Consider the following 13,411-nt stretch of genomic DNA (forward strand, 5'->3'; position numbering starts at 1 on the left):
ACTGATCTAAAGACCAAAATTCACAAGAAGCCTGAAGACGAGGAAATGATCAGATTCTTGAATAGATACCTTCAAAATGTAGACACCATGTTGCCTACCACAGAGTATAATTTAAAGGATGACAAGGATGATGATGAGCAGAAGCCAAGTGATCAACCTCCTTCTAGCTCAAATCCAAGTCAATCCTCAAAAGCAACTGGTGACAAGGGCAAAAAGCAAGATGAGAAGAAGGGAGATGACAGAAAGAGAGGAGAAGAAAGAAAAAGGAAGAAAAAAGAAGATGGATCAAAACCATAACAACAACAACAAACCCTAAAAATCCAAATCGACAAAGCTCAACCCTCTATGCCAATAAATTCAAATACCAAACTACCTCAAACCTCAAAGCCTAAATACTTGTACAAACAGAATGCTAACACCTTTCTGAAGATAACAATCATCTCAAGCCAAACATTTCTCAAGAAAATCACAAACCTACCTTATGTCAAGCCATCACTTAAAGTTCACTACAAATTTGTTGGGAGGAAACCTAAGAAAGAGCAAGTTACTGATAGGGCCATCTGGAATTGTTACAAGCAAAGTGATTTTCTACCTCTAAACCGGTGCATCTCAAATGAAGACTATTTTCAACAACTAGCTGAAGAAATAGTCACAGTTTAGGTTGTAACACTAAGGGAAGTAAGAATCTACTATGAAGTTGGGTCCTTCACCTTTCTTGGCAGCAACTTAATATACATCTTTTCACCCACAGAAATCAAGAGAGTGATAAGTTTACAGAAGGATAAGGATACTGCAACCAAGGCATGGAGATCTGTTTTAGCTGAATGGTTGATAGTAAGGGAGGAAAGAAGAGCAAGAAACAAGGTTGAATATGAGGAGAGGAAGAGGAAATATGATGAGGAAATAGAAATGTACATTCAAAGATCTGAAGATCTCAAGGAAAAAGGGATGAGCAGAATTTCCAAGGATGGAAGATTTTTAAATGTCAAAGCTGGCACATTCTCAAAATTTAGGATTGATTTGTTGAGCGGCTATCCAAAACCTGACAGAATCAAACTTGTGGAAGCTCTAAGAGGGACACAAATCATAGAGGAACTAAAAATTCTTGTATACTTAATGGACCTCATTAGAGAAGAAACAGGAGATACAGTATTTGTTTAATGTGTGTATCTGTTAAACTCAAGAAATCATCTAATGTATGAATGTAATTTTGTGTCAATTCTTTTATGAAAAATCTATCTTTCCATTGTAACTTGGGGTTAGTCTTTTTAACAGGCATGAATTTGTGATAAGCAATCTTCTCACAAATTAGGGGAGAATGTTGTGCAAGACATGCATGTACTATAACAAGACTAAGTCAAATTGATAATCCTAAGTAAGTTGTATTGTAATCTAAGTTTGTATTTTGTATTGTAACACTTAAGTTTGTAAAAATGTAAATAGATTAGACTGGAATATTTTTCTGTAAATAGTTTCAAGCCTAAAAATAAATTCTGGAAGAAGATCATGAAGATCATGCCTCAGAGAAAGTGTGAAGAAGCTTGAAGTTGAATAAATCTGTTTTGTGAAAATTATTCTAAGTCAAGAAGTCTACAAGTCACAGATGATGTGTTATAGAGAAGTCATTCGAGAACTCCAGAATGACTTATCGAGAAGTCAAGAAAAGCTACTAGAGAACGCAGAGATATCGACAAGCCAAATTGAAGACATGAAGATTGGAGATATCGACAAGTCATTTCTTCACTAGAGAACTCTGAGATATCGACTAGTCAGAATATCATTAGAGATCTCTGAGATATCGATAAGTCAAAATATCACTAGAGATCTCTGAGCTATCGATAAGTCTATTTGTCACTAGAGATCTCAGAGACATCGATAAGCCAAAGTGAAGACATGAAGATGAGAGATCTCGACAAGCCAAATTCTCCTATAGAGAACTCAGAGACTTCGATAAGTCAAAACAACTATAGATTGATTAGAGATCTCGATAAGTCATTATACTTATCGAGATGTCTAGTTCTCTACATGACTAACTGGAGATCTCGATGTAAAAGTCCAAGTATAGAATGCAGATCAGTTTAATATCGAAGATTAACAATCAAAAAAAACAAATCAATCACTGATTTGAAAAGTCTACAAAAGCAGCTTGAAGAGTACAAGATCAAAGGCCCAGATTAAGTTAACCTGGCAACGTTCCATGTCATGTACAAACGTTCCGTGTACTTTCATGTTTTCGTGTACTAAACCTTAAACCCGAACCCAACCCATATTTGCATTTGTGTACAAATTTGGTGACACTAACCCAGAACTAATATATCCGTGTTTACCCACTTTACTACACTAAAGTACACGGATTATATACGAAAAATATTAATTATTAAAAAATACAATAAATAATTAAATGTTGAAGTGCTCACTCACATAGTCAATTAACAATAGAATATATATTATAGTATTTATAATTATATATATTATTTAGAATAAGTAAAATTCATATTTGGTATTTAGTATATATATGTATAATATATTTTTAAAAATTTAATTATTTATTTATTCCGTGTACTTTCGTACCGTTTCGTGTACCTATATTGGAAACCCAAATCTGACACTAATTATATTCGTGTTTTTTCGTGTTCGTGTACCAAATTTTCGAATTCAAACACTAATTATTCGTGTCGTTTCGTACTGTGTTCACGTGTCGTATACCAGTATTGTCAGGTCTAAGATTAACTGGCAAAGTAAAGTCACAAGCGTGTAAGATTAACAAAGATACACTAAGCCAGAAATAGAAAGATTTAGTTAGCCAAAAGTAGGGTTTAGTACTTGCTAATGCATGTTGTGTATGAACCAGTGTTTACTGTTCTATAAAGTAAACAATTTCTTGTAACTCTCAAGAGAGAAACTGAGTTCTTAACATACTAAGAACCCAGAAATTTGTAGCAAACACTAGCTTGATTTTAATATAAAATTAACTGAGTTTTGAAAGATAATTGTGTTCATGTGCATGTTTTAATTACTCTCTTAAAGCACATTATCTCTACAACATAGACTACTTTGTTCACCATTAATAAAAGTTCAAAAAGACATTAAAATTATTTAAAACACATTCACCCCCCTCTGTGTTGTATTCATTACCCAACATGGTTTGTCTAGAGCACATGCTAAGAGTTAGTACTTGATGAGATGTTTACAAAATATTTGTGGAGAGCTCATTAATAATGATGAACCTCATGCATACACAAAAATCTTTATCAATAAAATTTTTACAACTCATCAATCACACTTTCTTAGTATGTGTACATGGGCACACACTACAGAAACCTTTATATTTTATATCGGTAGCGAAATCTACTAAGCATAACTCATTTCGGGATTCAATGCCAAACATTGAATCATGTCTAACTAATAATGAAAATCATTTTAAAATGGTTACATAGGATCCGTTTGGTATTGTTGTTGTAAACAGTTACAGCAGTTTCAGCAGTTTTTTGCTGAAAAGCTGTCAGAAAGGTATTTGGTAAATTCTAAAAGCTGTTATTTGGAAAAGCGTTTTTGGTCTAAAAGTTGATGTTAGCAAAAGCATGTCCCCCATACTTTTGGAAAAAGTTGTTTTCAGCTTTTGTAGAAATTAACTATCAGTTTCACTATCAAACCTTCTCAAAAATATTATTTTTATATATTATATCTCAAAATATGCATAAATTAAAAAAAAAATTACCAAACAGTCATCTAATTTTTCTAACAGCAATTTTTCTCACAGCACATGCAGAGATCCTTCCCAGCAGCTTCATCTTTGCATCTAATATATATGAGAATTTTACTCCTTACAATCACATTATTTATGTTATATATCGGGAGCCAAATCTACTGAGCCGAGAAGTCATTCCGAGATTCAAAGCCAAACATAGAAACATGTCTAACTAATAATGGAAAATCTTTTTAAATGGTAACAGATGTCCTTTTCAGCAGCTTTATCTTTGCATCGTATATGATACTAGCAGCTAACTTGCCATTGTTTTTAACACTTAAATAAATTTTAATAATATATTTTATTTCAAAAAATTAGAAATAAACAGAAAAATATAATAAATTATAATAATAAATATTTTGTGATAATTTGAGACTTTAATGAAAATAAATAATATAATATAATATGTTGTTCACGCGACCCGAATCCTGAATCTATAAATAATGTTAAAATAAAGAATATAAAAGTTTAATTATAATAAGGTGTTGACGAGGTTCGAACCCTGAATTCATGAAAACAGTTTAAATATTAATATAATATTATTTTATTATTGCATTCAACGGTTCTCATATATTTGATTTTAGATCTGACTGCTGTTATTTATCTTATCAAACATCTATAGCGAATAATGGACCAACAACTAATAAATAGAGGGTATTCTGTTTATAATATTATTTTACAAATAAAATAGATAGATAGATTTAGCTATATCATCGATCTCAACTTTTGAAAAAACAGTATAAATGTAAATGAAGAAATATGATTATAATATATTCCCTCCGTCCCATATTATTTTTCCCATTGTGACTTTCTCTACTGTTCGTGGTAAGCGATTGACTACTAATTTACATCTAATTTATAAGATCAAACATAGTAATGAGTTATTTTATTAGATTCGTATCTATGAGTAATTTAATATAATGAAATTTTTATATTTAATACTAATACAGTATTAAGGATATTAACACAAGGATAAAACGTTTTTAGGGACGGAGGGAGTATTTATAATTTGATTCAATCATTACAAGGACAGTCATCGTTTTAGTAAAAAAATTAAACTAATTAGATCTAATATTGAAAAAAAAATATTTAATAATTCAAATCTTATTAATAATATATTAAAATTTTGAGTTTATATTATTAATATAAAAAATAAATATCATCAATCAAACACCATTTATCTATTATCTTTATAATACTGCAACATCAAGTTTTTGGAGAAATATTTTATTCGAAATTACTGTTTTGCCCATGTATTTTAATAAATTTCAAAAATAATTGTTATTGATACGAATCGAACCTACGCCAACTATTTGCAAACTAAACACATCAACCACTTAAGCTAGAGACAATTTTGGTTAAACTTTTATAACATTAAGTATTGACTTAGAAACATCAAATTTTTGGGGAAATATTTTATTCGAAATTACTGTTTTGCCCATGTATTTTAATAAATTTCAAAATAGTTGTTGTTGATAGCAATTTGAACCTATACCAACTATTTGCAAACTAAACACATCAACCACTTGAGCTATAGACACTTTTGGTTAAATTTTTATAACATTAAGTATTGACTTATAACTTATTTATTTACACGAGGTGTCTTGCCTTACATTAAATTTTATATTTATTTTAATATTTATATAAAATCTATTATTTTTATAATCTGCAGTGGGGGAAACATTTTATATAAAATTACTGTTTTGTCCATGTATTTTAATAAATATTAAAAATAGTTGTTACCAATAAGAATCGAACATATGCCAATTATTTGGAAATTAAACAAATCAACCACTTGAGCTACAGACACTTTTTGTTAAACTTTTATAACATTAAGTATTGAGTTAGAACTTATTTATTTACACGAGGTGTCTTATCTTATATTAAATTTTATATTTATTTTAATATTTATATAAAACATAATGATTTGAGACTTGATTGAATAACTCATTTCAATATGCTAACTTTACACTTATAATAAACATATGACTTCAACCAATTGAGCAACCTTATTTGGTTAAATTTTGATAAAATCAAGTATTGAGATACATACTTCTTTCTTTATTTTGGGTGACTAAACCTATATAATTCAATATTTATATAGAATAAAATTATTCTAAGATTTGGTTAATTAGCTGATTACAATATAATAACTTTACACTAATGTGCAACAACGGGATTATAATTTTTTTTTAATTTATATATTCAATAAATAACTTCTTGTTGATAATATATTATCATATTAACTTGTTGATAATATCTTACCATATAATAATAATTTATTAATTATCGAAAATCGGATAATTAACTCACATCGAGATACTAATTTTATACTCGTGTAACAACTAAGGGTATAATCAATCTGACGCGAGTCGAAAACCGTCATACTCGTACTCGATTAAAAATGTTCAGGTTCGAGCACAAACTCGAGTTCAACCGAACTTTAAATTTTAAACCCGAAATTCATGTAGTAGAAAGTTTGATAGGGTCATTTTTTTAGGGAAAACATATAATTTAAAATTAATATTTTGCGCCCTTATTTGAATAAATATGGAAAAATATTATTGACTTGTAGAATTGAACATGTGACACCTATATCCAAACATTTGAATTCAATCGATTGAGCTAGAGGCTCATTTGATTATATTTTAATAACATCAAGTACCGAGTTATATATTTGTTTCTTCATTTTGGATGGTTAAACCTATATAATCTAATATTGATATATAATAAGATTATTCTAAGACTTGAGTAATTAGCTCACTACAATATACTAATTTTATACTCATGTACAACCACGTGATTTTAATTATTTTTTTATTTATAAAAAAATTACAAATATTAAATAAATAAATTGTTGATATTATGTTACCATATTAACATATTGATAATATATTACCATTTAATAATAGTTTATTAAATATTGAGACTTGGGTAATTATCTCAATTCGAAATACCAACTTTACAATAACCAAGGGTATAATTAAGTCGAGCCGAGTCGAAAACTTTCAGACTTGAACTCGATTAAAAATGTCCGGACTCGAGCACGAGCTCGGTTTCACCCAAATCTTAAATCAATGAAACTCAGGTCGTAAATAGTCCGGTAGCCTCAAGTTCGGCTCGAAAACTTGAATCAATTTCACAAAATATTGTCAAAAATTCGAAATATGATAGGTTGTGCTCGAATTTGATTCTAATAAATATATAATATATTAATAAAATATTAAATATTTAGATAAAAATATATTTCTATTAAAAAATAATATCGGCTCGATAAGACTCGTGAACCTTATGAGCCGAGTAATTTGAAGTTCGAGTTCGACCATGCAAAAAAATTACTAGATAAACATGACACCTAAACATTATAATATTTTTGGTATTTTCGGTTGAAAAAATCATTGAGACTTGATAGAAAATCATTATTTTTAATGGTAAGAGTGCACTCTAAACTTTACATTCGCGACATAATATAAATTTAAGAATATTCGTCGTTACAGTAGTCCTTCTAACATGAATCACACAATATTGTATGAAACAACACGCAAATATCGTAAAAGTACGCAAAAATAGCAATTTTTTATAAATAAAGCTAGTCCGGGCCTTGCACGGGTAATAAAGCTAGTTATAAATAATATTACATTATTAATAATATAATTTTAAAAGAAGCCGCATCATAATTCACAGCTAGTAGTAATTATTAAATATACACTTACTACTTCGTTTGACAAATGACAAGACCCATGTCACATTGGAGAACAGAAATTTTGGAACAACGTCCCTATGCTAAAAAAGGGTTACCCCGCGTGTTAATCACACCAAGAAATTTTAACAAAAATAAAAATATCAAATATGTATGCAGTTTTCATATAAATTTATTGAAAAATATTAAAGGACAAAAATTAATTTCCAAAATACTTACAAATATAAGAGCATCTAAAATAGTCTTTTTATTTTAACTATTAACTAAAATTTAAGGAGTGAGAACAAAATTGTTGCTCCAAGAGACTCGGCTCTTTATATTACTAAAAACATTTTTCCTCTCCTCAACTTTAAGAGCATAGTTACACTCTTTATTATTATTATATTATATATTCTCAACCCCACTATCTTTCTCTCATAATTTATTTTTGTTCTTTAATAAATTCAAAATATTTTTAATAATAAAATAAAGATTAAAGAGTTAATTTAAATACTATTGTTAGAGATGAGTACATATTAAATCACTGGGAGTCAATAAATTATATTATTTATAAACAGTAAGCTAGGAGTCTCTTAGAGATGATCTAATGTCTTAAATGTTTAATGAACACTAACATTCGTACTAATAATATCAATTCACTCTAATAATATTAATTAAATTATTTTATATTAACAAATCACCCATAGCAGCTCATGCCATTTTATAACAATTTTTTATAACTATTTTTTCACCAAAACATTATCAAATTTAAAGAAACCAGAATCACAGGTCGGAGCGGATATATCGGAATACTAAAGGAGAGGATAAACTATTAGCTGAACATAACAGGGCGATAGCCGAAGTTATATATACACGAAAAATTACATGACCCACCACAAAATAAGTAGTAAACAAAAAGGGAGCAGATCAGACAGCAACAACTTGACTGCCCCTAAAAAAGGCATGGGTGGGAACAAAAGGTAGGATAAGTAGATAAGCCCATTTTTGTACTCAAAATGGTGCTGTTAAGGTTCTGTAGAGTAAGCTCCTTTTTGTGGATTTAATCTGGCTAGCCCTTGCTGCTGCAGCTGCTCCAGTTTTGGTAGTAGTGGCTGCGGCGGCTGCTAGAATACCCACCAGCTGTGTGACACAATATAATAATACTACATTTAAAGATTCATGTTTTTTCCCCCTTTTGAATAAATCTACAGTTCATGCCAGTTGTGTAGTGGCTACACAAACACAAATATGATGAACAGCTAGGATAGGATAGATCTTGTTTGGTTTAATTACCTTTTCTGGTTTTTCCTTTTGTAGTTGCTGTCTGAGTCTAGCATTTTCCTTCTTTAGATTTTCTATCTCTTGTTCCAACTCATTTGTGTAAGCCTGTGGACCAAATTATTAAAGTAAGCAACCCCAATAAAGTGATAAAAGTGTACAATATGGGTAGAAATTAAAAAGATGCAATAGGCCTAGTTCAAGAGAAGGAGAATAATATTTACATGCCTAGTTGTAATATACAATGGGGCCAAGAAAGCTGATGGGAAAATAAAGCATAGCATACGTGTTTGATTTTAAATGGTGTTAGTACTGTGTGTGTAAATGTAAAAACAACCTGTCTTCTAGCCCTGGACCGGTCGGCTGACTCTCTGTTCTTCATTAAGCGTAGGCGCCGCCGGTCATTAGCACTCTCATCTTCGGTATTTGATGCTCTTTTCTTGACAAGAGAGCTGCTGCTGCTAGGGTTTTCAACAAACCCCATTTTGTTGATACTTGACAATGAGTTAGTTTGGGGATAGTTGGCTAGTTGTCTTTGGTGATCTGAGTATGGATCTTTGTTGTTGAAGAAATCATAGAAGTTTGTGCCACTATTCAGTTCCCCAAGACTGGGTGGTTTGGTGGTGGAGGTGGGATAGTGAAGAGAAGGAAGGCTGATGTTTCCCCATACTTCTTCCATGGATGGAGAAGGGTTTGTGTGTGTGAGACTGTGACTGTGAGTAGATGATTGTTTTATATTCTTGCAAGATATTTATATGTATATTCTGATGTTACCCACTTAAAATGGGTTATGACAAGGGTGAGGACCATAAATAGCGTTGGCACACTATCAATAAAAAGATGAATGATTACACTTTAGTCTGCCCTTTGGTCAGAACTTGTGTTGAGGGAATAGTTGCTGGACCTGGGTGAATTAGTGAATTGCTAATTCCACCATTTGTTGCACGCTAAAAGGTACCACTAGGTCTAGTATCAAAGAAGTCATCGGTTAAAGAATGTTTAAACCAGATAGTTGAAATCTCAATTTATAATTCTCACAGCCCACTAATTTTTAAACAATTTCATAAAAAAACTACTACATTGTACGGACTACGATTTTGGTCATGCGCCTACAGCCCCCCCCCTCCCCTACATGTTTAATTGATGTTTACTTTTCTAAGCTCTTCAAATTTTCATGGTCCATGTTCTTTTTTAGTGCTGTAATTGGAACTGAACTCCTCACAACCACCTTGAACTCAAATTGCTTATCAAAACCAAGTCTCGAGCTCACGAGTTAAAATCGAACACATACTCGGAACACTTTTATTTAAAGAAAACAAGTTGACCGTTTGTCTAAGTCGACTAAATTTTGCTCAAAATTTCAAAATTAGGCTTAATTTTATTTTGAATTCGAACTCCTTTATATTTACTTTAAATTGTCACTAGTATTTTATATGTATTTAAAATTAATTCTATATTTTTATGTACTTATTAATTTTAATTTTATGAGTTCACGGCTTGACCGGCGATAAAACTCAATTCAATTTTATAATTAAACGAGTTTCAGCTAAAAATTTGTATTGAGTTAACTTAAATAAGCGATTTTTATCGGGCTCGAATTGTCTATTTGGTGTAACTTGAATCTTTAAAAATACTAGTTTATAGCTCGTGCTTTGCACACGGCTATTTCAAAAATTATTTAATAAAATAAATAAATAAATTTATAATTAAAATTAAATAATATAATTCTGAAAGATTAAGTTATCTATATAATAAGTGTATTGCATCTACACATTATGATAAATTTATTTAAGAACTAATTTCGTTACATACGTTATTTTTATGTTATATATTTTATGAAATTATTTATATAAATAATTCTGTCAAAATTTAAAGTTTACTTCAAATTTGTATTAAAAACTTACCATAAGTAACACAATTCATATTTATAATTGTATTGCAAAGTTTCTATAATTAAAATGGGTCATAATAAATATATGGATCTTTTATAAATCAAATATGAATACCAAACCTAAAAATGAATAGTACACCGGCTCAAATTAAAGTTAAAAATTATATCCGAGCCAAAATATGGATATCAAACCTTAGGAAAGGATTATCCAATAATTTATAATATATAAATATATTTTTTATGTATACGGGTATTCAAGTAATAAAATCTATATATTATAAATTGTTGGATAACTCTTTCCTAAGGTTTGGTATCCATATTTTGGCTCGTATATAATTTTTAACTTTAATTTGACCCAGTGGACTATCCATTTTTAGGTTTGATATCCATATTAGGTTTATAAAAGATCCATATATTTATTATGACCCATTTTAATTATAGAAACTTTGCAATACAATTATAAATATGAATTGTGTTATTTATGGTAAGTTTTTAATACAAATTTAAAGTAAATTTTAAATATTGACAGATCTATTTATAGAAATAATCTCATAAAATATATAATATAAAAGTAACTTATGTAACGAAAGTATTTCTTAAATAAATTTATCATAATATGTTAATACAATACACTTATTATATAAAGCACGGGTTATAAACTAGTATTTATGTAATAAGCCTATGCGACTGTAATCGTCTTTGTGTGCTACAATTAATTTTCATTTATAAATCTGATCTCATTAATTAATGTATATTTAAAATTACTTTACTCATTGTAATGGGAAAAGAGTCAAAAGTGAGAGAGGACATCCGGTAACTATTTCTTTAAATTCTTTATTCGGCAGTTACAATAAAATCTCCATAAATTAATAATTAATAAATTATTAATTTATATAAGCTAATATTTTTAATACAAATTGTTGCTCCTCATATAATAGCAACAGTCCATGTGTAACTTTGATAATTTAATAATTTTGATAAATTAAAAATTTGTCAATATCTTATGTTATTAATTTAATGAGATTTTAATATAATTTGCAAACACCCCGTATTGAATCAACATCCATGAAGAAATAAATAAAATCGGCCAACGGCAACAAGGGTGACCCACAAACTTCAGAGAATTTTGGTCCAAATTTATCCAGCAATAAGAATAACATATATATTTACAATTTTGAATTAGATATTTACTTTCCAATAATCACATAATTTTAAAAAACAAATATTAATAAATAAATTAGGTTTATTGATCATAATATGTGAAATTATAAAGTTAATCTAGAAAATATATATAAAAGATATATAAAATAGAATTAATTTTAAAAATATAAATTTACATTAAAAGTTAAAATGAATAATTAAATTAAAATAATTTTTTTATTTAAAGTAGACATATAATTTCTTTCTTTTCCTTTGTTTCTTTTTATATTCTAAGAATGGGAAAACAAGTAATAAGATTTTTTTTTGCATCCATTTTCCCAACAAGTAGACATATAATTTGAAGTGGAGGGAGTAAGATACATACATCTTATTAGAGATTTTTTCCACTAGAGAACTCTGAGATATCGATAAGTCTAGAGAACTCAGAGTTATCGATAAGTCTATTTATTTGTCACTAGAGAACTCAGAGTTATCGATAAGTCAAAATGATGACATGAAGATGTGAGATCTCGACAAGCCAAATTCTCTTATAGAGAACTCAGAAACTTCGGTAAGTCAAAATATCTATAGAGTGATTAAAGATCTCGATAAGCCAATATACTTATTGAGATGCCAAGTTCTCTATATACAAAACTGGAGATCTCGAGGTAAAACTCAAAGTACAAAATGCAGACCAGTTCAATATCCATGATTATCAAGAAACAAACAATTTAATCAGTTAGATTGACAAGTCTACAAAAGCAGCTTGAAGAGTACAAGATCAAAGGCCAAGATTAACTGGCAAAGTAAGTCACAAGCGTGCATGATTAGCAAAGATACACTAAGTCAGAAATAGAAAGATTTTGTTATCCAAAAATAGGGTTTTGTACATGTTGTTGCATGTTGTGTAATAACCAGTGTTTATTGTTCTATAAAGTAAACATTGGATGTTTTTTTTAGTGGTAACAATTTAGATAAGAAAAATCTTGTATTTTCTCAAGAAAGTAGCTAAGCTCTTCATCAACAAATAGCCTAGAAATTTTGTAGCAAAACATTCTTAATTTTTAATATAAAATTAAGTGAGTTTTGAAAGATTTGTGCCCACTGTTCTTACTTGCTTAATTTCAGTGTTAAAACATTTCACTACAAGATTTAATTTACTTTGTTCACCACCTTAAACAATGCAGGAAAAGCAGAAAAACACTAAAACACATTCACCCCCCCCTCTGTGTGTGATTCATTATCTAACAAGTGGTATCAGAGCAAAATCTGAAAGTAAACAGATTCAAGATCTTGGAAGAATGAATACACAGAAAATCAGTAGCATCAAAATCCCTACTTTTGATAAGACTAACTACACTCTATGGAAGAAAAAAATATTGCTGTTTATCAGGACGGCCAATCCATTATATATTCAGATTCTCAAGAATGAGCCTTTCACTCTAATGGTAAGAGTTGAGGAATCTACAGATGGAGATATGGTCATTCCAGCTCATTATGCTCCTAAAGACCCTTCAAAGTACACCGAGCCTGAGAAAGAAAAAGTCTCCCTGGACAATGTCTTGCAGTTGATTCTAATAGAGTCACTTGACAATGTAATGTACAACAACATTGTCAACTGTGACACTGCTAAGCAGATCTGGGAAAAGATAGAGATATTGTGTGAAGCAACTGA

At 29.6% G+C, this 13,411-nt stretch overlaps 1 protein-coding gene across 1 annotated transcript; it reads right to left on the reverse strand.

Moving 5' to 3' along the window:
- Window positions 1–8,249: 8,249 nt before the first annotated feature.
- LOC141717109 (protein FD-like) lies at window positions 8,250–9,565 on the reverse strand. The gene is made up of 3 exons (XM_074519222.1): window positions 9,043–9,565; window positions 8,721–8,813; window positions 8,250–8,567 (listed from the first exon to the last, which is right to left on the reverse strand). Exons 1-3 carry the CDS (start codon window positions 9,382–9,384, stop codon window positions 8,439–8,441), a joined length of 564 nt encoding a protein of 187 aa, XP_074375323.1. The 5' UTR covers window positions 9,385–9,565; the 3' UTR covers window positions 8,250–8,438.
- Window positions 9,566–13,411: the final 3,846 nt, after the last annotated feature.

Source organism: Apium graveolens, chromosome 4, assembly GCF_009905375.1.
Source record: "Apium graveolens cultivar Ventura chromosome 4, ASM990537v1, whole genome shotgun sequence".
Lineage (NCBI taxonomy): Eukaryota > Viridiplantae > Streptophyta > Magnoliopsida > Apiales > Apiaceae > Apium > Apium graveolens.

Excerpts from the sequence above, each read along its gene's own strand:
- LOC141717109 (XM_074519222.1), bottom strand. The coding sequence starts at position 9,384 with ATGGAAGAAGTATGGGGAAACATCAGCCTTCCTTCTCTTCACTATCCC. Across the intron at positions 8,814-9,042 it reads GGTCCAGGGCTAGAAGACAG|GCTTACACAAATGAGTTGGA; the intron begins GTTGTTTTTACA and ends TTTGGTCCACAG. Across the intron at positions 8,568-8,720 it reads AAAAGGAAAAACCAGAAAAG|CTGGTGGGTATTCTAGCAGC; the intron begins GTAATTAAACCA and ends TGTGTCACACAG.